General features: G+C 42.7%; 1 protein-coding gene across 2 annotated transcripts in view; it reads left to right on the forward strand.

The window, feature by feature from the left end:
• The window catches only part of LOC122553334 (BRF1 general transcription factor IIIB subunit b), a 476,022-nt gene that overhangs the window by 188,713 nt on the left and 259,511 nt on the right, over positions 1-27,798 (forward strand). For both annotated transcript variants that reach the window (XM_043696898.2, XM_087989567.1), the window contains one exon: positions 19,803-19,834. In XM_043696898.2, the coding sequence (XP_043552833.1) occupies positions 19,803-19,834 (32 nt within the window). The remainder of the gene's footprint in view (positions 1-19,802; positions 19,835-27,798) is intronic.

Raw genomic sequence — 27,798 nt, forward strand, 5'->3', positions numbered from 1 at the left:
GACTAAACAGTTTAACTTCTGCTGAAGCAGATGGGTGAGAGGTTTGGGTTTTCAGATGCTTATAGCTTCCTTCCCACTGTTTGCACTTGTCCTCCATCTGGGCAAGCACTCAAAATTATTGGCACCTTTGTGAACATTTCTCCATTCTACACAGCCTTGAGTTAGAGAGGGGAATATTTCATTTCTTCTAAAGCTTTGAAGACCACCTTGAAGTGTTTTCTCTGCCCTCCTGGTAACTGCTTCCTATGACGAAGCTTCTTTGAGAAGTTTTTCTTTAGGCATGTGGAGGGTGTGGCTCACCTGACTCAGCTGATTGGCCGTTACCAGTGCGTCAGTACTAGGAATGAGAGGGCACTGATTTTGCTGTGTCTATCCTGCCATTGGATTTGCAGGATTTTGTGGAAGTGTCGCTGCTGATATTTCCCAATGGATTTGTGTTGTCTGCTGCATGTTGTCTGTGTGTTTCACACAAGAGGGCAGGTAACACTGTGGCCCTGTGCACCATAAGCATTGTGCTAGGTTTCAGCTCTTTGTCATCAAGCGCTTTATATCCTCGATGGTCAAGGGCAACATTGGCCACTGGAAGATAATATTGAATTTTTCCATGGATATCGGTCCTCTGAGAGGGTACTCCCTAAATATGGGAATAGATCAGTGTTGTCCAATGGCTTGCTGTGGATCCTGATAGTTGGGCGAAAACAGTGTTGTGTAGTGAGAGCAGTCTGGAGAGAACTTCTGTCTTCTGAATGTTTAGCCTAAAGCCCATTCCTTCATTGGCTGCATGATGGGGTGGAACTCTGTCTCTGAGCATATGCACATACAGGAATTGTCTGCATCCTGCAGCTGAATAAGAGGTTGGATAGGTGTCTGTTCTGGATTGGATGTAATGTTGATTGAGCCATTTCCTGCTTATCCAGCAGAGAAGCTTTACTCCAGTAGAAGGCTGTATGGTGATAGGGTTACAGTGACGACGATGGAAAAGAGTATTGGTACAGTGACACAGTCTTTCATCACCCCACGCTGCAAAGTAATGTGTCTGTGGTGGGTCCGTTGGTGAGAATCACAGCTGGCAGACTGTCATTTGGGGGAGGAATTTTTATGGCCAATCAGATTTGAAGACAGTGCTCCGTAATCCTTCTCAGTTGTAAGATCATGTTAAGAGGTAGCTGTTGGTATCCAGAGGTCTGAAGTATAAGGATGCAGAGGTTAGACTCCACTTGGGACACCGAGAGTAAATCTGGGCACCACACTGTAAGAAGGCTTGGAAGGAGTACAGCATTGATTTGCAAGAATGATACCTGGACTTCAGTGGTTAAGATATGAGGAGAGATTATACAAATTAGTCCTGTTTTCTCGAGAATTTTGAAGGTTAAGGGATGAGCTGATTGAAGTCTTCAAGATATTAACAGGAAAGGGCACTGCAGATAAAGGGAAACTATTTCCACTGGTTGAAGCTTCTAAAACAAAGGGCATAGTCTGAGAATGAGGGCCAGACTGTTCACGCGAGATGTTATGAAGCACTACCACACAAACTGCAGCTGATGCTAGATTAATTGTTTGTTTGAAATCGGAGAAGGATAAAGTTTTGTTAACGAAAGGTATTCAGAGATATGGGCTTCGGGCAGATATATGGTGTTAGGTCACAGATCAGCCAAGATTTCATTGAATGGTGGAACGGACTCAAGGGGCTGAATAGCCTACTCCTGTTCCTTTGTTCCATCACTTCTTTTGAACTTGTCTTGCAGTGAAGCTCATGTCCATTGAGCCTCTTGCTGGATAGAATATGCAGTGTAGCTCTGGTAGATACTGTCCAGCCACTGGGAGAAAACAGCAATTCAGGCAGCATCCGAGGACAGGCAAAATCGACGTTTCGGGCAAAAGCCCTTCATCCTGATGAAGGGCTTTTGCCCGAAACGTCGATTTTGCCTGTCCTCGGATGCTGCCTGAATTGCTGTGCTCTTCCAGCACCACTAATCCAGAATCTGGTTTCCAGCATCTGCAGTCATTGTTTTTACCACTGGGAGAAAACAGTTGAGCATTTTTACAATGACCACCTTTGTGGCTGAGGATGGGAGATCCTTCTGTAGATACTGCAATTGGTCTTAACTTTATCCTTGAATGAGGTCTCAATTGTAGTATCACAGAGTTCTCCTGGCCTGCTGTCCTTCTTCCAGACGAGAGAGAATGGTCATATGCAAGTCTAGGTTGCTTCTTCATTGCAGTTTTGTATGACTTTGGGGATTCCATCTGCGCCAAAAGCCTTGTTGGGTGGCTAGGATAGTAGATGTGGCTGTGATGCATTCATGGTATAAAATTCACCAAAGCTGTCTCAATTGATTCACTTAGATGATGTAACTCAGAGCGCCTGTGAAATCATTACCCAGCAGGGTAGCATTCTAAACTGAAATTCAAATGTCAAAAATCTTGGCAACAAATACCCTGTGCTATGGATTTAAAAAAAAATTCTACATTTCGATCATGTGTCTTGAAGGAGCGAGGCTGTCATGGTAGCAGATTCTAAACTGCATCATCTGCCTGCAGCTAATTCTCACTGTCAAGGTGGTGATTCAGCACACACATACATACACACACACACAAACCTAGATTTGTTCAATATATAATTTCAGTTGCATGACACTGTAATCTTTTGCTATAAATTCTGTGTCTTATGGTCCTGCTCCACAGCTACCTGATGAAGGAGCAGTGCTCCGAAAGCTAGTGCTTCCAAATAAACCCGTAGAACTATAACCTGGTGTCGTGTGATTTTTAACTTTGAGAAAGTGAGGACTGCAGATGCTGGAGATCAGAGCTGAATGAGGGCTTATGCCCGAAACGTTGATTCTCCTGTTCCTTGGATGCTGCCTGACCTGCTGCGCTTTTCCAGCAACACATTTTTCAGCTCTGATTTTTAACTTTGTCCACCCCAGTCCAATTCCGGCTCTTCCACATCATCTGTAGGTCCTGCCTGACCTGTTGAGCATTTGTAGCATTTTCCCTTCATAAATTTGTTTCTTGACAATATTAGTTGAGGGATAAATGTTAGCTGCGGTAAATGCGAGACCCTGTCATCTCTTTCAGCCACTTGAGAGTGCTTCAGGCCTTTGATTGACATCACATTGGAACAATGGCATATCCAACAGTGCAGCAATCCCTCAACATGGTAATGCAGTATTACCCAAGATTTTGACCTCTAGTTTTTGCTGTGAAAGTCAGATCTTCTAAAGCGGAGGTGAGAGAGAGCATTGAACCAGGACTGACATGCCAGCAATATTTTCATTGTATGGTGACCAGGCATTACAAATCCTTGCTACTTTTGAGTTCCCTCTCTTGTATGCCTTCCTAATTCAGGGTGAGACTCTTTTAAAGGCCAAACCTATGAAAACCATTTTCCACTTATCTTCTCACTGGGAGCCGAGTTGGTAATGTAACTGAGCTGATCTGTCTGTTGCTTCTTACACCAGAAGCCCGTACAAAGGGAATGTTGTATTGTCATACTGCAGCAGATATTGCCAGCAGAGCTCCAGACTGGGTTTGGTGGATTTTAAAGATCACATTGCACTGTTTGAGGAAAAGTAGGACCATTTTGACAGCTTTTGTTCAGTGGTGCTTTTTTATCTATCACCAGAAGTAAATTGCTTGGTGTCTCTCACTACTCATACTGAGAGCTTGTTGCATATGAAGTAAGAACTACAGTACGTATATGAACATCAAATTTACAAATGTTCATTGTTATGAATGCAGTCCCATTACACGTGTGTAATTTTTAAGATCCAACAGATGCACTTTTTCTATTATGAAACAGCTGCTTTATATTGTCCTGTACTGTGTTCCGACTTGCGAATCAACTCCAGAATGGAACCCATTCACAGCCTAAGGGCTGCCTGTAGTAGTCATTATACCTAAAAGTAGCATTTCAATTGACATTAATATCACATGCTATAAAAGTGCTAGTTCTTTCTGATTGCTCTGGACAGTGACGTTTACCCACAGAGTTGACCTTATTCCTTCAAAAAGCAATGTTGTTAGAGTAATAGCTTTACATGCAATGTTTCCATGCTGATTGGTTTTCGCTATCCGCTCAGGCACAGCTCTTGTGATCACTCACTGTTAGAGGCTGGAGCTTTGTTCACATGCAAATTTTAATATGAAAGAAGGAATAAGACATGCAATTCAAGTGATCAATCGTCGTATCCTCACTTGTTTCAAATGCAGAATATTATGTCATTCTCCTCTTATCTGTTTGTACAGTAAAGTGATTGAGTTAGGAAGTTGTAGCTAACATAATCCTCAATCTTCCATTTGGAAGTTCATTTTGATGCCTTTAGTTGTACTGTGTCAATTCTAGGGGTTTGTTCTTCCTTATCCCTTATGGTTAAAAATCACATAACACCAGGTGAGAGTCCAACAGGTTTATTTGAAAATACAAGCTTTCAGAGCGCTGCACCTTTGTCAGGTGGCTATTGGGGCATGATCATAGGACACAGAATTTATAGTAAAAGATGAAAGTATCATACAACTGATGTGATGTATTGAACAAACCTAGTTTGCTGTTAAGTTTTTAATCACTTAGAATAGGTTGCAGGTTTTGATTGATTAATATGTAAATCCCTCAGAGTTATCACTGATTTCCACCGAAGCCCCTCCATGTCAATATTAATGATTCTGGAATCCTCATCCAGAAGGTGGTCTGAGGAGTGGCAGTTGGAATTTAATTTAGATAAATGTGAGGTGCTGCATTTTGAAAAGGCAAATCAGGGTAGGACTTATGCACTTAATGGTAAGGTCCTGGGGTGTGTTGCTGAACAAAGAGATCTTGTAGTACAGGTTCATAGTTCCTTGAAAGTGGAGTCGCAGGTAGCTAGGATAGTGAAGAAGGCGTTTGGTATGCTTTCCTTTATTGGTCAGAGCATTGAGTACAGGAGTTGGGAGGTCATGTTGTGGCTGTACAGAACATTAGTTAGAACACCTTTGGTGGAATACTGTGTGCAGTTCTGGTCTCCCTCCTATCGGAAGGATGTTGTGAAACTTGAAAGGGTTCAGAAAAGTATTACAATGATGTTGCCAGGATTGGAGAGTTTGAGCTGGAGAGGGAGAGGCTGAATAGGCTGGGGCTGTTTTCCCTGGAGTGTCGGAGGCTGAGGGATGACCTTATAGACGTTTGTAAAATCATGAGGGGCATGGATAGGGGTGGGGGAGTCCAGAACTAAACGATGTAGGTTTAGGGTGAGAGGGAAAAAAATATAAAAGGGACCTAAGGAACAATGTTTTCATGCAGAGGGTGGTGCATGTACAGAATGAGCTGCCAGAGGAAGTGGTGAAGGCTAATACAATAACAACATTTAAAAGGCATTTGGAGGGATATGGGCCAAATGGTAGCAAATGGGACTAAAATAATTGAGGATATCTGGTTGGCATGGATGTGTTGAACCGAAGGCTCTATTCCATGCTGTACATCTCTGTGACTCTAAGAATGAGGTTTCTGCTTATGGGCCAGGTGCTGGCAGGTGGGACTAGATTGGGTTGGGATATCTGGTCGGCATGGACGGGTTGGACCGAAGGGTCTGTTTCCATGCTGTACATCTCTATGACTATGACTCTATGTTACTCCAAAGTCTGCTTTAATGTTAGTTGGACTAAAGCCATCTCCACAGCTCTGATCAGTACCAACTTGCCTTTGACTTAGACTCTGTCTCCCTGGCTGCCACCTTACATTAATCCACTGCTGGCAAATGTAGGCAGATGCTGAATTTCAAGCTTGCGTACGTTAGTCATGTCTGGTTAAAGTCAAAAACTGCTGACCGTCACCTCCCACAATTCCTTGTTTCTGTCCTCAGCTGTTCCCTCATCATCTTAAACCTAATCTGTTAGCTCATGGCTGGACATTCGTAATTCTCTCTTAGCTGACGATCTTGCTCCTTTTTTTTTACTTGTTACCGCTCATCCAGATCAGCATACATTATGTCACAGATGCCACCATATTATCTTTGCAATAACTTGTTGATCTTTGCCTTAATTTTCAAGATGTGCCATCCTGCCATACACTTTCTCCTATTTCCCTTTTCCACCCTTTTGTGTCTTTCTCTCACTGTTATGGAGTCATTCAACATGGAAACTGACCATTCGGTCTAACACATCTGCGCCGACTAGACTTCTCAATCTGACCTAATCCCATTTCCAAGCGTTTGGCCAATTTCCCTCTAAACCCTTCCATTTCGTATCTCCATTCAGATGCCCTTGAAATGTTGTAGTTATACCAGCCTCCACCCAAATCCCCTGGCAGCTGGCTTCATACATGCACCACTTTCTGCATGAAAACATTACCTCCCAGGTCCTTTTAAACTCTTTCCTCTCTCACCTATGTCCTCTAGTTTTGTACTTCCCTGTCATAGGAAAATATACCTTGACTATTCCCTCCATCCATACCCCTCATAATTTTATAAATCTCAGCCTCCCAATGCCCCTTGGGAAAATGGACCAATCTATTCAGCCTCTCCCAATACCTCGAACCCTCCAATCCTGGCAACATCTTGTAAATCTTTTCTGCACCCTTTCAATTTTAACAACATCCAGAATTGTATGCAGTATTCCAAAAGTGCCCTCTTGAATATCCTGTATAGCCTCAACATGACATCCCAACTCCTATACCGTACTCTTTGTTATGACCAATGAAGACAAACATGATGAATGCCTTCCTTACCACCCTGTCTACCTGCAACTTCACTTTCAAGGCACTATACACCTGTATCCCAAGATCTCTTTGTTCGGTAATATTCCCCAGGACCTTACCGTTAAGTGTATAAGTCCAGCCCTGATTTGCCTTACCAAAATTCAGCACCTCACATTTATCTAAATTAAACTTCATCTGCCACTCCTTGGCCCATCTGATCAAGATCCCGTTGTACGCTGCAATAACCATTTTCGTATTTTGGTATCATCTGCAAACTTACTAACTGTGCCTCTGATATTCTCATCCAAATCATTTGTAGAAATGGCAAAAAGTAGTGGACCCAGCACCAATCCTAGTGAAAATGCTGGTCACAGGCCTCCTGTCTGAACCACAACCCTCCAATATCCCCCTCAGTCTCCTACCTTTGAACCAGTTGGCTAGGGCCCTCTGGATCCCATGTGATCTGACCTTGCTAACTAGTCTACAATGTGAAACCTTGTCGAATGCTTTGCTGAAGTCCATACAGATAATTTTCACAACTCTGCCTGTTTCAGTCTTCTTTGTCACCTCTTTTTAAAAAAAACTCAGTCAAGTTAGTGAGACACAATTTCGCGTGCATAATATCATCCCTAATCCGTCCTTGTATTTCCAAATACTGTCAATCCCCTCCAGCAACTTACCTATCACAGACATATAGTTCACCAATCCATAATTTCCAGGCTTTTCTTTACCACCTTTCTGAAATAATGACACCACAATAACCAACCTTCAGTCTTCTGGCACCTCACCTGTGTCTATCAATGATACAAATACCGCAGAAAGAGGCCCAGCAATCTCTTTCCAAGCTTCTTATAAAATTCTGGAAAACATCTCATCGCGGGCAGCACGGTGGTTCAGTGGTTAGCACTGTTGCCTCACATCGCCAGCCTTGGGCAATTCTCTGTGTGGAGTTTGCATATTCTCCCCATGTCTGCATGGATTTTCTCCGGGTGCTCTGGTTTCCTCCCACAATTCAAAGATGTATAGGTTAGGCGCATTAGTTGGGATAAATGTAGAGTAATAGGGTAGGGAAATGAGTCTGGATGAGTTACTCTTCGGAGGGTCAGTATGGACTTGTTGGACCAAATGGTCTGTTTCCGCACTGTAGGGATTCTATGATATGTCCCATTTATATATCTACCATTATGCACTTTAAGACCTCTACCACCTTGTTTTCACTGTATGAACTCTTTTCACAACATCTATACCTATTTCCCAAGTTCCCTCACATCCAAATCTTTCTCCATAGTAAATACTAACGCAAAAGTTTTGTTTAGTTTATCGCCCATCTCCTGTGGCCATACTGATCTTTAAGGTGCCCTATTCTGTTCCTACTTACTCTTTTGCCCTTAATGTACTTATAGAATCTAGAATCATAGTCATACAGAATGGAATTAGTCCCTTTGGTCCAACCAGTCCTGGCTGACAATGTTCCCAAACTAAACTAGTCCCACCTACCTGCATTTGGCCCAAATCCTTCCAAGTATTTCATATCCATGTACTTATCTCAATGTCTTTTAAACGTAACTGGTACCTGCATCCATGACTTTCTCTGGAAGTTCAGAGTTGATCAAGTGTGGCGCATGAAAAGCACAGCAGGTCAGGCAGCATCCGAGGAGCAAGAGAAGTCGACATTTCGGGCTTAACCCTTCATAAGAACTGGAAGTTCAGTCCATGCATGAACCACACTTTTATGTATAAATAAAATGCCATTAATCTCTTTTCTCTCACCTTTAAAAATATGCTCCCTAGTCTTGACATCCTCTGAACCTGGGAAAAGTCACCTGCCATTAACCTTATTTATAACCATCATGATTTTATAAGCCTCGATAAAGTTCCTCCCATATCTCAGGAAATATGTACTGGCCTTGTAGCATGTTCAGAGGAGGTTCACTAGAATGGTCTCAGGAATGAAAAGCTTAACATATGAGGAATGTTTGAGGACTCTGGAGTTTAGAAAGATGAGGGGAAATTAATTGAAACATACAGAATACTGAATGGCCTTGACAGAGTAAATGTTGTGAAGATGTTTCCATTGGTAGGAGAGATGAGGACCTAGAGGGCATAGCCTTAGAGTAAAGGGAAAACCCTTTAGAACAGAGAGACAGTCGGGAATCAATGAAGTTCACTGCCACAGAAGGCTGTGGAGGCCAGGTCATTGAATATATTTAAGACTGAGGTAGATAGGGGATTGTCAAGGGGATCAAGGGTTATGGGCAGAAAGTGGCAGAATGGGGTTAAGAAACCTTTCAACCATGATTGAATGGAGGAGCAAACGCTATGGACTGAATGGTCTAATTTCTGCTTCTGTCTTATGGAACCTCCAGTGACAAACTACCAGCTTCTCCCTACAACTCAAGCCCTCTTTCCTGGCAACATCCTGCTCAATCTCTTCTGATCCCCTCCAACTTAATATCCTTCCAACAACAGGGAGACCAGAACTGGGCACAGTACTCCAGAAGAGGCCTCACCAACACCCTGAACAACATAAACATAACATCCCAATTCCTAGACTCAAAGGTCTGAGCAATGAAGGCAACCCTGCTAAATGGTGCCTTAATCAGCATGTCTACCTGTGATGCAAATTTCAAAGAATTACATACCTGAACCCCGGGTGTCTCTGTTCCACAATCCTACCCAGGACCCGAAAACTAACTGTATAAATCCTGCCCTTGTTTGTTTTACCAAAATGCAATACCTCAGTTATCTCGAGTAAATGGTGGGCAGCACAGTGACTCAGTGGTTAGCACTGCTGCCTCTCGGTGCCAGAGACCTGGGTTCAATTCCCGCCTCAGGCAACTGTCTGTGTGGAGTTTGCACATTCTCCCCGTGTCTGCGTGGGTTTCCTCCCACAGGTGAATTGGCCATGGGAAATTGCCCGTAGTGTTAGTGAAGGGGTAAATGTAGGGGAATGCGTATGGGTGGGTTGGTCTTCGGAGGGTCGGTGTTGGGCCGAAGGGCCTGTTTCCGCACTGTAAGTAATCTAATCTGAACTCCATCTACCGCTGCTCAGCCCATTGACCCAGTTGATCAAGATCTCTTTGTAATCTTAGATAATTGTGTTTGCTCTTCACTAAACCACCAATTTTGGTGTTATCTACAAACTTACTAACCATGCCTCCTATATTCCCATCCAGATTATTTATATAAATGGCAAACAAAAGTGGACTCCAGACATATCCCTGTAGAACACCCCCACTCCAAAAAACAACCCTTCACTAGCACCCTCTGTCTCCTACTGTCAAACTAATCTTGTATCCAACTGGCAAGCTCACCCTGAATGCCATGTGATCTAACTTTACTAATTTGTATTGGGATCAGAAATTGGCTAGCTGAAAGAAAACAAAGGGTGATGGTTGATGGGAAATATTCATCCTGGAGTTTAGTTACTAATGGGGTACTGCAAGAATCTGTTTTGGGTCCACTGCTGTTTGTCATTTTATTTAAATAAATGACCTGGATGAGAGAATAGAAGGATAGATTAGTAAATTTGCGGATGACACAAATTGTAGAGAGTGACGAAGGATGTTGTAGATTACAGAGGGACATAGATAAGCTGCAGAGCTAGGCTGAGAGGTGGCAAATGGGGTTTAATGTGGAAAAGTGTGAGGTGATTCACTTTAGATGGAGTAACAGGAATGCAGACTACTGGGCTAATGGTAAGATCCTTGGTAGTGTGGATGAAAAGAGAGATCTCGGTGTCAATATGCATAGATCCTTGAAAGTTGCCGGCCATATTGAAAAAATGGTTAAGAAGGCATATGGTATGTTAGCTTTTATTGGTAGAGGGATTGAATTTCGGAACTATGGTGTTATGTTGTAGCTTTACATAACTCTGGTGCAACCGCACTTAGTATATTATGTACAGTCCTGGTCACTGCATTTATAGGAAGGATATGGAAGCTTTGAAAAGAGTTCAGAGGAGATTTATCGGAATGTTGCCTGGTATGGAGGGAAGGTCTTATGAGTAAAGGCTGAGGGACTTGAAGCTGTTTTCGTTCGAGAGAAGAAGGTTGAGAGGTGACTTCATAGAGACATATAAGATAATCAGAGGGTTAGATAGGGTGGACAGGGAGAGCTTTTTTCCTCGGATGGTGATGGCTGGCATGAGGGGATATAGCTTTAAATTGAGGGGTGATTGATATAGGCAGATGTCAGAGGTAGTTTCTTTACACGGAGTAGTAGGGGTGTAGAACACACTGCCTGGAACAGTCATAGACTCGCCAACTTTAAGGGCATTTAAATGGTCGTTGGATAGACATATGGATGAAATGGAATGGTGTAGGATAGATGGGCTTCAGATTGGTTTCACAGTATGTAGTGGTCTATGTTCTATAATTAGTCTACTGTGTGGAAACTTGCCGAAAGCTTTCCTAAAGTCCATGTAAGTAATTGTTACCACTCTGCCCTCATCAATCTTTTTAGTTACTTAGTCATAGAGATGTATAGCACGGAAACAGACCCTTTGATCCAACCCGTCCATACCGACCAGATATCCTCACGTAATCTCGCCCCATTTGCCAGCACTTGGCCTATATCCCTCTAAATTCTTTCTATTCATATACCCATCCAGATGCTTTTTAAATACTTTAATTGTACCAGCCTCCACCATTTCCTGTGGCAGCTCATTCCATACACTCACCACCCTCTGCGTCAAAAGTTTGTCCCTTAGGTTCCTTTTATATCTTTCCCCTCTCAATCTAAACCTATGTCCTCTAGTTCTGGACTCCCCCACCCCAAAGAAAAGACCTAGTCTATTTACCCTATCCATGCCCCTCATGATTTTATGAACCTCTATAAGGCCACCCTTGGGGTGGCACAGTGGCTCAGTGGTTAGCATTGCTGCCTCACAGCGCCAGGCACCCGGGTTCGATTCCAGCCTCGGGCAACTTTCTGTGTGGAGTTTGCATATTCTCCCTGTGTCTGTGTGGGTTTCCTCTGGGTGCTCCGGTTTCCTCCCACAGTCCAAAGATGTGCAGGTCAAGTGAATTGGCCATGCTAAATTGCCCATTGTGTTAGGTGCATTAATCAGAGGGAAATGGGTCTGGGTGGGTTACTCTTTGAAGGATCAATGTGGACTTGTTGGGCCAAAGGGCCTGTTTCCACATTGTAGGGAATCGAATCTAATTACCCCTCAGCCTCTGACGCTCCTGGGCAAACAGCCCCAGGCTATTCAGTCTCTCCCTGTGGCTCAAATTCTCCAACCTTAGTAACACCGTTAAATCTGTTCTGAACCCTTTCAAGATTCACAAATCCTTCCAGTAGAAAGGAGATAAGAATTGCATGCAATATTCCAAAAGTACTACCTCAAAAAAGTCAAGCAAGTTTGAGAGACATGATTTCCCTCACACAAAACCATGCTGACTATTCCTTATGAGTCCTTGCCTCTCCAAATGCATGTAATTCTTATCTTTCAGAATCACCTCCAACAACTTAGTGATGTCAGGCTCACAGGTCTATAGTTCCCAGGCTTCACCTTACAGCCTTTCTTAAATAAAAGCACATTAGCCACTCTTGAGTCCTCCAGCACCTCTCCTGTGGTTATCGATGAGACATATTTCTGCTAGGGGCCCCACAATTTCTTCCCTAATTTTCCCCAATGTCCTCAAATACATTTGATCAGGTCTCAGAGATTTATCCACCTTTATGTTTTCTAAGACTTCCAGCACTTCTTTTCTGTAATGTGAGCTGAATATTTGTTTCTCCAAGTTCTCTACTCTCCATTTCTTTCTCCACAGTCAAAGCTGATGCAAAATATTAATTTGTTATAACTCCCATCTCCTGAGGCTAAACACACAGATGGTCCCTTGATCTTTTAGCAACCTGTTCTCTCTCTTGTTGATCCTGTACCCTTAATGTACTTGTAGAATCTCTTTGGGTTATCTGTCAAGGCTATCTCTCATATCCCCTCTTTGCTCTCCTGATCTCCCACTTGAGCTTGCCTCTACACTCTTTATGCTCACGCTCTCTCTCTTGCTCTGTGTCTCACTTGTGCGCTGTCTCACACGCACTCTCTTTCACTCATGCACTTGTCGCTCTCTCGCTCTCTCTCTTGCATTCGTGCTTGCTTTTGCTCACTCTCTTCCTCTGAAATAAGGTGCTCATTATTTTAAAACAACAGTCAAAACATCTGACCAGGACTAAGAGAGACTGGGACAGAATGGAAAGTCAGTAGTTCCAACGTTGATGCTTGATGGATGGAATGTTCCTGTGCTGCACTGTTGTTCAAGAGTTAAAACTATTCCATGAAGTGAATTGAATTTAAGTAGCTATAAATAGAGAAATGAGTTTTCAGTTACTGTGCATTAAACTTTACTTTAGTTGAGACCCTTCAGAACAGATTGGACTGTACAACATGTAATTTCTGATTTCAGTTAGTGTGTACATTGTTAGAAATGTAATATTGCTGCAGAGACTCTGTCCTGCCCCCTACGTCTCTCCCTGCTCCGTAATCAAAACACTACTGTATTTTGTTAGTAATCCTCAACAGATTGTGATTATAATCTTGTAGCAATTGCCCACAGATGTTATAGTCATCGTTTATACGTAAAAACGAGTCATCTGAAAGATGCTCACTCATTTCTATATAAATTTTCCTGTGGTTGGCTCTTCATGAGCATTCCCTTCTGAAATTTCAAATACCCCAGACTACTCGGTCTTCTTAATTTTCCATCCTTACTGTAATAAAATTGGTAGTTGTTACACCATTTCCTGTGCACTCCAAGGATTACAAATAAGGATTATCTCCTCTTACTGCCTTCGCCTCCTGTAATCTTTCAAATTTGATGTTGCCTGATTCTGATTTATTCTGTCCTATTTCCAGCTCTTAACTGTGATAGCATCCCACACGAAAACTCAAAAAAGTTTGCTCCCTTACCAGCACAAGAATTAATCAATACCCCAACCTGATACTGAGTCCTACCAATCATTAGACAATGCTACAGAAACTAGGGGACAGAGGTTTAAGGTTTTGGTCAAGAGACGCAGGAGTGAAGTTCTTCAATGCCATGGGTGTTAATGACCTGGAACTTGCTGGAGTAAGCAGAAATATCAGTTTCAAAAGTAAATCGGATGGGAGCTTTAGGGAAATAAAATTGTGTGGCTGTGTGGAAAGAACAGAGAAATGGGACTGATTGTATTGTATCATGTGTAACTGACAAGGACTTGATGGGCTGAAAGGCCACCTCTTGTGATGTAATGACTGACAAAGACTGAGAATAATGAAGCCCACTCTGAGAGTTTGCGTATATTATGAAGAAACTGGGGTTTTTGGAGTGGTTCTACAGCTGTGACCTCATTTGGAGGTTTCTGAAATTTATAGTTTAGAGACAGGTGTCCAGCCAGTGATGCCATTTGCCACAAGTGAATTCATCTTAAAAGAAATCACACTTATAATTGCATAAAATTAATGAGAAAACCTGATCAGTAAGGGTTAACATCACAAGAAATTTAAATTCCAGAATTAATCATCTTGCTTTCTTCCTTTATAGAAGACGTGGACAGGTGCTGGCTCACTGATATCCATTTTCCGTATGTGAATGTTTGTGACCTATTTGGAGCCAAACTCAATTCTTCATTCATCCTATTCACTTTCCAGGAACTTGACATACTTGTACAGCTTTCAGCAAGAGACTCAGTGCACGTGAGACAATGGCCAAATTTATATATTTTTTAAAAATTCACCTTCCTAACCTTAGAATACTGAGGCAGCTTTCAGCATGCTTGAGCTAAGAGCAGTTAATGTAACAGAATAGCTGGGACCTTCCTGCATTAGCAGATCACACTGTTTAATACTTGGGTCATTGGGAGCTGGAGCTGAATATGAGTTGCTCGTCTGCAATTGGGGTGGAAAAAGGAGAAAAATGCAGTGATCAGCAAAAGTCACACTTGGGTGAATGTTTATGTTTTCATTGATCTATCCAATTAATCACAACACAATTAATTTGAGCATTGTTGTAAAATTACTGTTTGCAACACACAGCGGATTCAGCAGCAGAATTCCCATTCCTTATTGATGAGCATGCAAAAAAAAGGAAAGATTTTTAGGGCCATTAGTGTTAAGCCCTGAATATTGAACGGTTTATAACATTCAAGAACAAATTGGAAGCTATGCAATGGTGGAGGCGTAGCACTGTTAGTTAAGAATGACATTGGTGACAGAGGTAATAGTTCAGGATATCAGGTTGTGGAATTGCTTTGGGTGAAGATCAAGGATAGTAGGGGAAGAAGTAATTAATAGGGTGATCTATAGACCTCTTAACAGTAACTACAATGTAGGATGAAGTATAGAAAATTAAATAATGGCTGCTTGTGATAATGGAATGCATTAGCCATAAGTGATTTTAATCATTGTTATAAAGTGGGAAAAATCAGATTGACACCTTAGAAAATTTGAGAAGATTTTTTAGATTAACATGTTCTGAAACTAATCAGAGAACAGCTTACTTTAGACCTGGTATTGTGTAATTTGGCAGGATTAAATAATGATAAGGTGAGAGGAGAGTTGTTGCCCTTGAGATCAAGATTGTATTTGAATGAGTGTGATGTCAAGTAGCCCTAGCGAGACTGGAGTCAATGGGAATCAGGGCACGCTCTCCACTGGTTAGAGTCAGACCTGACACGTTGGAAGGTGGTTGTGGTTGTTCAAGGTCAATTATCTCAGTTCCAGGATATCTCTGCAGAAATTCCTCATGGTGGTTTCTCAGGCCTGAACATCTTCAGCTGCTTCATCAATGACCTTTCCTCCATCATAAGCTCAGAAGTGGGGATCAGCGCTGATGATTACGCATTGTTCAGTACCATTCGTGACTCCTCAGATACTGAAGCAGTTCATGTCCAAATGCAGCCAAGAACTCGACAATGTCCAGGTTAGGGACTGAAAAGTGGTGGCAAACAATGCTTTCATCATCTAAATGTCAGCCGTTGACCATCTTCAACAAGATCGTATGTTATCCCTTGATTTTCAGTGTCATCACCATCACTGAATTCCCCCACTATCTACATTCTGGGGGGGGTTACCATTCACCAAAAACTCAATGTACTTGCCACACAAATTCTGTGGCTATAACAGCAAGTCAGAGGCTTGGAATCCTGCACTGAGTAACTCATTTCCTGATGAGATTTGGTTCTCGTGCCTTGGGTGTTATACTTGAATATATAACTTTCTCATTTGGATCAAAATGCTTTTCCATGGAGCCATGATGCAATTGCTGAATTTTGTTTGTCAAGAGCAATGGAGCAGATGACATGATCACCTTTCATTTCCCATCTGTAGTTGGGTGAAGTGGATCAGTTGTCAGTGATTTAAGTGGTTGGTTTATTACTCCCCCTCCCACTTGAATCAAGATTCAACTGAGTCTCATGGCTCCTTTCCTTTGAATTCTCCTGAGGATTTTGACATATTAAGATCTGGGCTGTTTTAATCTTGGTGTAGCATACCATCATTTGGAATCCTGGTGGCTGTGGTTATGGAGCTTGAACAAATGGAAGCCATTAGGTTCATTTTGTTAACTAATCCCTGGTTAAAAATGTAGAGTTTCAGTGAAAAACATGATTTAAATTCTTCCATGTAGCTGGTGAAGCTGTTCTGTTGCTCTGGCCCCAGAAGCTTATTTTAATTTGGTTCTGGCTGTTTACATTGTAAAATCTAGCTCCCTTCACCATGGTAGCAGGATCATAGATTCATTGATCCAAGGTATTTCCCCCTCCTGCTGGGATAAGGAACTGGAGTTAGTTCTGTGCAAAGCAGGATCCATTTTAAATTAAGCTGCAGGATAAAATCAGAGCTGGCATGGGGCAGAAGTGAAGAAATAATAAAGTAGCAGCCAGATCTGCTCACTGTCCTGGTATTCTCTGGCAGTTTCATTGGTATTGCCATTAATATAAAACAAAGCCTGTAGTCTTGTGTACAGGTAATACTGGAGAAACTCAGTAGGTCTGGCAGTATCTGTGGAAAGAGAAACAGTTTTATCATTTCCAGTCTGAGAGTCATACCAGACTGAAAATGTACTGGACCCTAAATATTAACTCTGATTTCTCTCCACAGATGCTGCCAGGCTGCTGAGCTTTTCCAGCAGTTTCTGTTTTTGTTTCTGATTTTCAGCATCTGCAGTTCTTTTGGTTTTTATTCTAAATGTTGGCTGTTTTTCTCTCTAGAGATCTCCTAAGTTTCTCCAGCATTCTGTTTTCATTTCAGATTTCCAGCATTGCTTTACTTGTGTTCTAATGTCTGTCATCTTTCTTTTCTACTCAAACGATGCTTTTCTAGTGTTCAAAAGCTGAGAACAACTCAGATGCACCACTTGTTCGTTTGACTCAGTTGATAGCATTGTCTTCTGAGTCCGAAGCCTTACTCCATAGGTTGTGAGTCTGACATTCTCAGTGCACTTACTGAGGGCACTGTCTTTCAGATGATACTTAAAACCTCAGAGACCTGCTGGGACAGAGTACAAGATCCCACATTGCTACCCACACTACACAGTACATGCAGTGTACTAGCCAGTACCTATCCCTCAAACAATTACACTGAACTATCTGATCACTGGTATCCATACAAAATTAATATAAGTAAGTTATAGATTAGAAACTTTGGGTTATCGCAAAAACATAATTTGCTGTATTCATGCAAATTCCATTAGTTACATTTATTGTATTTCTTGGTATTTGAGAAAGACTTTCATTTATAAAGTACCTTGCCCTCACCGCGGGACAAACAAATTCTTTGCAGCCAATGAAGTCCTTTTGAGTGGGTTCACTTGCAATTTAGGTACCAATTATTAGCCTGCCTATTCAACCATAGCAGATGATTTTTCAACACTGACTGACGCATCACTTTGAACAGTAACTTCTGTGCTTTAAATATATTGTTTATTAGAAGTTCCTTGAGTGAGCTGAGCCATCTGGTGCTGGCTGTTACAGCCCACTGCACAAGTGTGGCCATTCGATTGTGTTGGGATGAGAGAAGTATGCTCTTCTGTCTAATAAAGATTTGTCTGATTTCTGGAGAAAGCTAAAGGCTTCAGTTCTTGTGCTGTGACATGAAAAGCACCTTAGGAACTATCAAAGCGATATTGAGTTGGCAAAGCTTCTGAAAGGCATTTTTTTCCAAGGGAGTTGACAAAGTCTTTTTATATTATCTCACTTTTATTTTTAATGTGTTCAGTTTTTTTTGAAGTTTCTGCTGAAAACAACTGAAGAAAATCTGTCAGTGGGATTGTGGTCCTTTCACATCCATTCAAGGAAGAAGTAATTAATAATACTTGTACATTTCTAAAAACGTGGCACAAAGCCAAGTATTTTCTAACCCCTACTTCTTACTCCCTACTCCCTCTCTTCCTGAAAGCATTAACTTCTTTATAGGACTTTTCTTTGCTTCCACAGGCACCCTGTTATCCCCATGAGCATAGATGAAAGAAATACTTGCATTTGTGTAGTAACTTGCACCACCTCAGGATGAACAAAAGTGCTTTATGTTCAGTGAAGTACTTTTGAAGTGTGCTCACTTATAGTTTGTAGGTGCCAAGTATTAGCTAGCCAATCAGTCATTGCAGCCTTTCTTGAATATAGGTTAAATCCAAGGTTGAGGTCGACCCATCTTTAATCAGTAAGCAAATCGAGGGTTATGAGGAAATGACGGGAAAGTGAAGCTGAAGATTATCAGATCAGCCATGATCTCATAGAATGTTGAAGCAGACTTGAGGGGCCAAAAGGACCTACTATTTCTCATGTGTCTTATGATCTAACCATGGTAGCTTTCCCCTCCTCTGGAACTGCCATTAAGATTGCAAAATGGAGCAGAAACCTGGCATAAATTTTTTTCTCTTCTGTCCCTATTCGTGCAAGTTGAAAGCCAGATTTGAAATTTCTGTTCCTGATTTTCAAAAATGTTGCTGACAGAATAGCCTCGAAATGAGACCAATTTCCAATTGTTTATCCAATGATTTCTGCTGGAAGACAACATCAGTGTAGATATCCAGCAAGAATAGGTATGCCTCTGAGGACAAATATCCTAGTGCCATTCGCTGCCGATTTTGATGTGTGAACATTAACTACTTGGCAATTTATTAGGGAGCATTGCACAGTCAATAACACCAGCCCAGCAATGAGCTGACATCTTTAGCAAGAGATGGGGAGAAACCTGATAGAATTGAGACGCTGTTTCTGGTTTGCTGTGTGATTTGCCACTGTATGTAAGAGTAAACACAGCACAGAGAAGCTCTTGTTCCTCACAAAGGCAAGTACAGAGCACTCCTGTTAAGCAAAGAACTGATTTATCTGCAATCTGTGTAGATTTGTCCGGAGTGTAGGAGTCGATGCTGGGTGAAGGACACTATGGGAACAAAAGCCTGTTTTCATTCAGAAACAGCAAGAGGTTATGTTTACAGTGATGGGCTGTGCAGGACTGATTCAGAAACTGTCTGTGAAGTTTTGCTTCTCCTTATTTTTAAAATATGACCCGTTTTAATGTATGTCGCTCTTAAAATAGTGTGCAAACCTGACAAATTTGGGACATTTTTAAAAAATTAGAACAACATATTACAGGGCAGTATGAAAGAAATGCTTAAAATCATGAAAGTCTGGGAAAAGGTAGGCAAACATATTATGCAGTAGTCAAGGAGGATTTGATGTGGGATGCATTGACACAAGATTGTCAAAAATGTATTACATGAAACTTCAGAGTTGTTGGGCTGCAGTTGCGGGTAAAAACACTCAGCCTTTGATTAAATTGAGGGATGAAGCGATTTGGGAAGAGGATGGCAAAATTTGCTTTGGGTTATTGGATACATGGTGGCATGGCCTAGTTGGGCTGAAATGCTGAATGTTTCCATGTACAAAGTGAGCAGACACCTCCATGGGAGTGTCACTTTCCGATCCTCAACATTGCTCGTGAATATTTCACTAATATTAACAGCTCAGCTCGATGTCTTTACTAGTTAAACAAACCTGGCTTTTCAGACCATTGATTGTCATGCTTTTATTGGACGGGACCCAGGTGTTTGATTTATCTGGGTGTCTCTTCATCCACGTTGGCTTCATTGTATTGTTACTAGATTGTAAAGAAAGATGATGACACATGTTCCTTGACTAAATCCTCAAGATATGTTATTGGATCTCAGTGACCTGTTGCAGGTAAGTAGGAAGCACTGACAGACAGCGCTTGTCTGACTTTTATTATTTCATTAAATCTTTGACATCTGTCTACCTTCCTGACAGTTGATGTATAATATTGTTTAAGTTGAATTTGGACAAAAATTCCCTGACAGTTGGTGAGGAGTAGGCAATACATTTTCTTTCCCTATTAATGACTCTCCTTGGCACCTCATCTTGTTGAATTATGCCCCAGTCCCCTTGTCTGGTTTCACAGGAAGCTGTTGTTTCCTCCCCCTGCTTTTCGATGTTCCTGGAATGCTGAATTTGCAGGGTTCATGAACTCGGGCCAGTAGTTACTAAAGAGAGAACTTCAGTTAACCTCGGGCCATTCACCTACTTAGTTAATCTGTATTAAAAACAACTGTACAGTCCTCAAGTGTAAAGTCCCATTGTATTTCTTAAAAAGTGTTAAAAATGTTCCTTCTAGCTGCTTTTTCCAGATGGTTAAATGTACAGAATAATATCCTGTTTGATACCTAGTTACGTTTTACTAGCTACAATTTCCCTGTCGTCTTATTGCAATTCAGTTTACTATTAGTATGGCGTGTAATTAAACAAAAAGAGTTAAATTACTAGGACCAGTTATTATTTAATCTAAGCTTATTTTTCTCTAAAAGATTGTGAGGTGGTCATGTCAAGAGGGAGAATATGTTTGTCTGATGGGGAATCCAGAAATCCAGAACTAGGGTGTAATCTTAACATTTCCAGCTAGGTTATTCAGCAAGGTTGGGTAACCCTTCTTCACACAGTTGTGAAAGTTTGGAATGCACTTCCCCAAAAAGCTGTTGAGATAAGAGTGAAGAGAGGTCAGTTGATCATTTCAAAACAGATTGATGAATTTTATGTAGCAGAGCCGTGAAGGGTCTTGTGGCGCCAAAAGGTCTGGTTTCAAGTCCCAACTTCCCAAGATGTGTGTCACAATGTTATAGAAGAACTAGAACATACAACGTTACAGCGCAGTACAGACCCTTCAGCCCTCGATGTTGTGCTGACCTGTGAAACCAATCTAAAGCCCATCTAACTTACACTATTCTGTTATCATTCATATGTTTATCCAATGACCACTTAAATGCCCATAGTGTTGGCGAGTCTACTACTGTTGCAGGTAGGGCATTCCACACCCTTATTGAGTCACAATTAATTAGAATGGACGGCTTTGAGGTATGTAGGGAAGAGGTGTTGGAAATTCTGGAAAGGGTGAAAATAGATAAGTCCCCTGGGCCTGATGGCATTTATCCTAGGATTCTCTGGGAAGCAAGGGAGGAGATTGCAGAGCCATTGGCCTTGATTTTTATGTCCTTGTTGTCTACAGGAATAGTGCCAGAAGACTGGAGGATAGCAAATGTGGTTCCCTTGTTCAAGAAGGGGAGTAGGGATAACCCTAGTAACTATAGGCCGGTGAGTCTCACTTCTGTTGTGGGCAAAGTCTTAGAGAGAATTGTAAGGGATAGGATTTATGAACATCTGGATAGGAATAATGTGATCAAGGATAGTCAGCATGGTTTTGTGAAGGGCAGGTCGTGCCTCACAAACCTTATTGAATTCTTTGAAAGCGGTAGATGTGGTGTATATGGATTTTAGTAAGGCGTTTGATAAGGTTCCCCATGGTAGGCTTAGGCTACTGCAAAAAATACGGAGGTAGGGCATTGAAGGTGAGTTGGAGGTTTAGGAATTGGCTGGCTGGAAGAAGACAGAGGGTAGTAGTTGATGGTAAAGGTTCATCTTGGAGTGCAGTTACTAGCGGTGTTCCGCAAGGATCTGTTTTGGGACCATTGCTGTTTGTCATTCTTATAAATGACCTGGAGGAGGGGCTAGAAGGTTGGGTGAGCAAGTTTGCGGATGATACAAAAGTCGGTGGAGTTGTTGACAGTGAGGAAGGATGTGTCAGGTTACAGTGGGATATAGATAAGTTGCAGAGCTGGGCAGAAAGGTGGCAAATGGAGTTCAATGTAGGTAAGTGTGAGGTGATTCACTTTGGTAAGAGTAACAAGAAGATGGGGTACTGGGCTAATGGTTGGATACTTGGTAGTGTGGATGAGCAGAGGGATCTTGGTGTCCATGTACACAGATCTCTGAAAGTTGCCACCCAGGTAAATAGTGCGGTGAAGAAGGCATATGGCTTACTGGCTTTTATTGGTAGAGGAATTGAGTTCCGGAGCCCTGAGGTCATGTTGCAGTTGTATAAGACTCTGGTGCGGCCGCATCTGGAGTATTGTGTGCAGTTTTGGTCGCCATACTATAGGAAGGATGTGGAGGCACTGGAACGGGTGCAGAGGAGGTATACCAGGATGTTGCCTGGTATGGTAGGAAGATCGTATGAGGAAAGGCTGAGGCACTTGGGGCTGTTTTCGTTGGAGAAAAGAAGGTTTGGGTTGACTTGATAGAGGTGTACAAGATCGGGGTTTAGATAGGGTCGACAGTGAGAACCTTTTTCCACGTATGGAGTCAGCTATTACGAGGGGACATAGCTTTAAATTAAGGGGTGGTAGGTATAGGACAGATGTTAGGGGTAGATTCTTTACTCAGCGAGTCGTGAGTTCATGGAATGCCCTGCCAGTAGCAGTGGTGGACTCTACCTCTTTATGGGCATTTAAACAGGCATTGGATAGGCATATGGAGGATAGTGGGCTAGTGTAGGTTAGGTGGGCTTGGATCGGCGCAACATCGAGGGCCAAAGGGCCTGTACTGCGCTGTATTTTTCTATGTTCTATGTACTCTGAGCAAAGAACCTACCTCTGCCATCTGATCCCTCATTTAAAGCTATGTCCCGTCGTGCTAGCAATCCCCAGTACACTGTATCGAATCCTCTGATCATGTTGTATGCCTCTATTAAGTCACCACTTAACCTTCTTCTCTCGAACAAAAACAGCTTCAAGTCCCTCAGCCTTTACTCATAAGACCTTCTCTCCAAACGAGGCAACATCTTGGTAAATCTCTTCTGAACCCTTTCCAAAGCTTCCGCATCCTTCCTTGTAATGCGGTGACCAGAACTGGAAGCAATACTCCAAATGCAGCTGCACTAGAGTTTTGTACAGCTGCAGTATGACCTGATGGCTCCGAAACTCGATCCCTCTATCAATAAAAGCTAACATACTGTATGTCGCCTTAACGATCCTATCAACCTGGGTGGTAACTTTCAGGGATCTATGTACATGGACACCGAGATCTCTCTGCTCATCCACACTACCAAGAATGTTCCCATTAGCCAAGTACTCTATATTCCTGTTGCTCCTTCCAAAGTAAATCACCTCACACTTTTCCACATTAAACTCCATTTGCCACCTCTCAGCCCAGCTCTGCAGCTTATTTATGTCCCTTTGTAACCTGCAATATCCTTATACACTGTCCACAACTCCACAGACTTCAGTGTCATCTGCAAATTTACTAACCCATCCTTCTACGTCCTCATCTTATAAAAGTGACAAACAGCAGTGGCCCCAGAACAGATCCTTGCGGTACACCACTAGTAACTGAGCTTCAGGATGAATATTTCCCATCAACCACCACCACCTTTCTTCTTTCAGCTAGCCAATTTCTGATCCAACCCATTAAACCCCTTCAATGACATGACTCCGTATTTTCTGCAATACCGTGGGGAACCTTATCAAACCACTTACTGAAATCCATATACACCACATCAACGGCTTACCCTCATCCACCTGTTTGGTCACCTTCTGAAAGAACTCAATCAGGGTTGTGAGGCACGACCTACCCTTCACAAGATCATGTTGATTGTCTCTAATCAAATTATTCCTTTCTAGATGATTATAAATCCTATCCCTTATAACCCTTTCCGACACTTTACCCACAACCGAAGTAAGGCTCACTGGTCTATAATTACCCGAGTTGTCTCTACTCCCCTGCTTGAACAAGGGAACCACGTTTGCTATCCTCCAGTCTTCTGGCACTATTCCTGTAGACAATGACGACATAAAGATCAAAGCCACAGGCTCGGCAATCCCCTCCCTGGCTTTCCAGAGATTCCTAGGATAAATCCCATCTGGCTCAGAGGACTTATCTATTTTCACACTTTCCAAAATTGCTAACACCTCCGCCTTGTGAACCTCAATCCCATCTAGTCTAATAGCCTGTATCTCAGTATTCTCCTTGACAATATTGTCTTTTTCTAGTGTGAATACTGATGAAAAATATTCATTTAGTGTCTCTCCTATCTCTTCGGACTCCACGCACAACTTCCCACTACTGTCCTTGACTGGCCCTAATCTTATTCTGGAGTAGAGTGGTGCTGGAAAAACACAGCAGTTCAGGCAGCATCCGAGGAGCAGGAAAATCAACGTTTTGGGCAAAAGCCCTTCATCAGGAATACAGGCAGAGAGGCTGAAGGGTGGAGAGATAAATGAGAGGAGTGGGGAGAAAGTAGAATAGAGTACAATAGATGAGTGGGGGTGGGGATGAAGGTGATAGGTCAGGGAGGAGAGTGGGGGAAGGTAGCAAAGGGTACAGTGGGTGAGTGGGGGTGGGATGAAGGTAATAGATCAGAGAGGAGGGTGGAGTGGATAGGAGGAAAAGAAGATAGGCCGGTAGGACAGATCATGGGGACGGTGCTGAGCTGGAAGTTTGGAACTAGGGTGAGGTGGAGGAAGGGGAAATGAGGAAACTGGTGAAGTCCACATTGATGCCCTGGGGTTGAAGTGTTCCGAGGCGGAAGATGAGGCGATCTTCCTCCAGGCGTTGGGTGGTGAGGGAGCGGTGGTGAAGGAGGCCCAGGACCTCCGTGTCCTCGGCAGAGTGGGAGGGGGAGTTGAAATGTTGGGTAACAGGGCGGTGTGGTTGATTGGTGCGGGTGTCCCAGAGATGTTCCCTAAAGCGCTCTGCGAGGAGGTGTCCAGTCTCCCCAATGTAGAGGAGACCGCATCGGGAGCAGCAGATACAATAAATGATATTGGTGGATGTGCAAGTAAAACTTTGGATGTGGAAGGCTCCTTCAGGGCCTTGGATAGAGGTGAGGGAGGAGGTGTGGGTGCAAGTTTTGCAATTCCTGCGGTGGCAGGGGAGGGTGCCAGGACGGGAGGGTGGGTTGTAAGGGGGCATGGACCTGACCAGGTAGTCACAGAGGGAACGGTCTTTGCAGAAAGTGGAAAGGGGTGGCGAGGGAAATATATCCCTGGTGGTGGGGTCCGTTTGGAGGTGGCGGAAATGTCGCTAGTCATCCTTTTATTCCAGACATACCTATAGAAAGCTTCAGGATTCTCCTTGGCTCTACCAACCAAAGACTTCTCATGTCCCCTCTGCCTCCTCTTCGCTCACTCTTTAATTCTTTCCTGGCTAACTTGTAACTCTCAAGCACCCTACCTGAGCCTTTGCGTCTCATCTTTACATAAACCTCCTTCTTCCTCTTGACAAGAGATTCAACTTCCTTAGTAAACCATCTTTCCCTCACTCAGCCACTTCCTCCCTGCCTGACAAGAACATAGTTATAAAGGGCAAATAATAGCTGTTCTTGAACAAGCTCCACATTTCAAGTGTGCCCATCCCTGCAGTTTCCTTCCCCATCCTATGCATCCTAAATTGTGCCTAATTGCATCGTAATTGCCCTTCCCCAGCTATAACACTTGCCCTGCAGTATATACCTATCCCTTTCCATCGCTAAAGTAAACGTAACTGAATTGTGGTCCCTATCACCAAAGTGCTCACCTCCCTCCAAGTCTAATACCTGTCCGGGTTCATTACCCAGTACCAAATCTAATGTGGCCTTGCCCCCTTGTTGGCCAATCTACATACTGTGTCAGGAAACCCTCCTGCATACATTGGACAAAAACTGACCCTTCTAAAGTACTCAAACTATAGTATTTCCAGTCAATATTGGGAAAGTTAAAGTCCCCCATAACAACTACCTTGGTACTCTTGCTCCTATCCAGAATCATTTTTGCAATCCTTTCCATTACATCTCTGGAACTTTTCAGAGGCCTATAGAAAACTCTCAACAGGTGACCTCTCCTTTCCTGTTTTTAACCTCAGTCCATACTACTTCAATAGACGCGTCCTCACCAAATGTCCTTTCTGCCACCGTAATACTGTCCTTGACTAACCATGCCATACCACCACCTTTGTTCTTACTGAATCGTCTAAACCTCGGAGCCTACAACAATCATTCCTGTCCCTGCTCTATCCATGTCTCCACAGGAGCGGGAATTGGCAATTCAGCCCTTGAAGCCTACTGCAATACTTGGTATGATCATGGCTTATCTCATCTTGGCCTCAACTCCACATTCCTGCCCTTACCCCATAACCTATAACTCATTAATTACAAATCTGTCCATATCCTTAAATTTATTCATTGTCCTGGTACACTGGTGCAGTGAATTCCACAGATTCATGACCCTTTGAGAGAAGAAGTTTCTCACCTCTGTTTTAAATCTGCTATCCCTTGTTCTAAAACTTTGACCTGTCATTTCAGATTGCTCCATGAGGGAAAAATCCACTCTTCATTCATATCTTTAATCTACTTTTGCATCTTACAAACCTCAATTAGATCTTCTCTCATCCTACTAAAATCTAGTGTGTATTGGCCTAAATTGCTCAATCTCTTCTCAGAAGGCAAGCCTTTCATCTTTGGAATTAATCTCGTGAACTTCCTCTGAACTGTCAAAGCATACAAGGCTATGGGCCAAGAGTTAGGAAAATGGGATTAGAATAGTTAGGTGGTTGTTTTGACTGACGTGGGCCAAAGGCCTTTTTCTGTGCTGTAGATTTCTCTGACTCTAAGCCTGCATGTCTGAGCAGGTTGATTAAAATAACTACTAAAGATGAGGACATTAAGGTGGGTCAGTGATATTGAAGTACTGGTCAGACGTGAGCTAACTGAATGACACAGCCAACGCTGAAAGACTGAATAACCTTCAATGTGCAAAGAATCGTAGAATCTCTACATTGCGGAAAGAGGCTATTCGGCCCATCAAGTTTGCACTGACTCTCTGAAGCACATCCCACCCAGCCGTCGCCCTCGATCCTATTCTTGTAACTGTGCATTTACTATGGCCAATCCACCTAACTTGCACATCTTTGGACAGTGGGGGGAAACTGGAGCACCTGGCAGAAACAGATGCAGACACTGCAGAACATCCAAATTCTACAGAGCGTCATTCAAGGCTGAAGTCGAATCTGGTCTCTGGTTCCGTGAGGCAGCAGTGCAGACCACTGAGCGACCGTGCCACGTTGTTTAAAGGCAAATTGTATGTTTAATAAAAATACATTATTCAGGGGTATGAGGACCATTGCCCATTTATTATCTTGAGAAGGTGGTGATGGGCTACTTCCAACATAACTATCTGGATGTGGATGTGTGGCCAAGGACAGCTGCTGAACTCTGTTTAGGTTTCCTTAACATGACCCAGTGTTTGAGAGTCAGGTGGCAGTGAAGAAAATGTGGCAGTATGACTAAAACCGAAAATACTGGAAGCTCTCAGCAGCATCTGTGGTGCAAAAGCTTTGGGTTCATGTTTTGCGTTGATGTCCTTTCATCATAACAGGACACAATTAGAGTCATAGAGTCATCTAACATGGAGACAAATCCTTTAGTCCAACAAGTCCATGCCAACCAGGTATCATAAACTGAACTAATCCCATGATTTAGAGATGCCAGTGTTGGATTGGGGCGTACAAAGTTAAAAATCTCACAATACCAAGTCATAGTCCAACAGGCTTAATTAGAAGCACTAGCTTTTGGAGCGCTGCTCTTTCATCAGGTGGTTATGGAGTATAAGATTGTAAGACATCTTATACTCCACAACTACCTGATGAAGGAGTGCCGCTCTGAAAGCTAGTGCTTCCAGTTAAACCTGTTAGACTATAACTTGGTGTTGTGTGATTTTTAACTTTGAACTAATCCCATTTGCCTGCATTTGGCCCATATCTCTCTCAACCTTTCCCATTCATGTACCCATCCAGATGCCTTGTAAATGTTGTACTTGTACTTGCCTCCA

This window comes from Chiloscyllium plagiosum, unplaced genomic scaffold (assembly GCF_037043375.1).
Source record: "Chiloscyllium plagiosum isolate Xiang-an unplaced genomic scaffold, Cpla_swu_hap1 HiC_scaffold_8, whole genome shotgun sequence".
In the NCBI taxonomy this organism is placed as follows: Eukaryota; Metazoa; Chordata; class Chondrichthyes; order Orectolobiformes; family Hemiscylliidae; genus Chiloscyllium; species Chiloscyllium plagiosum.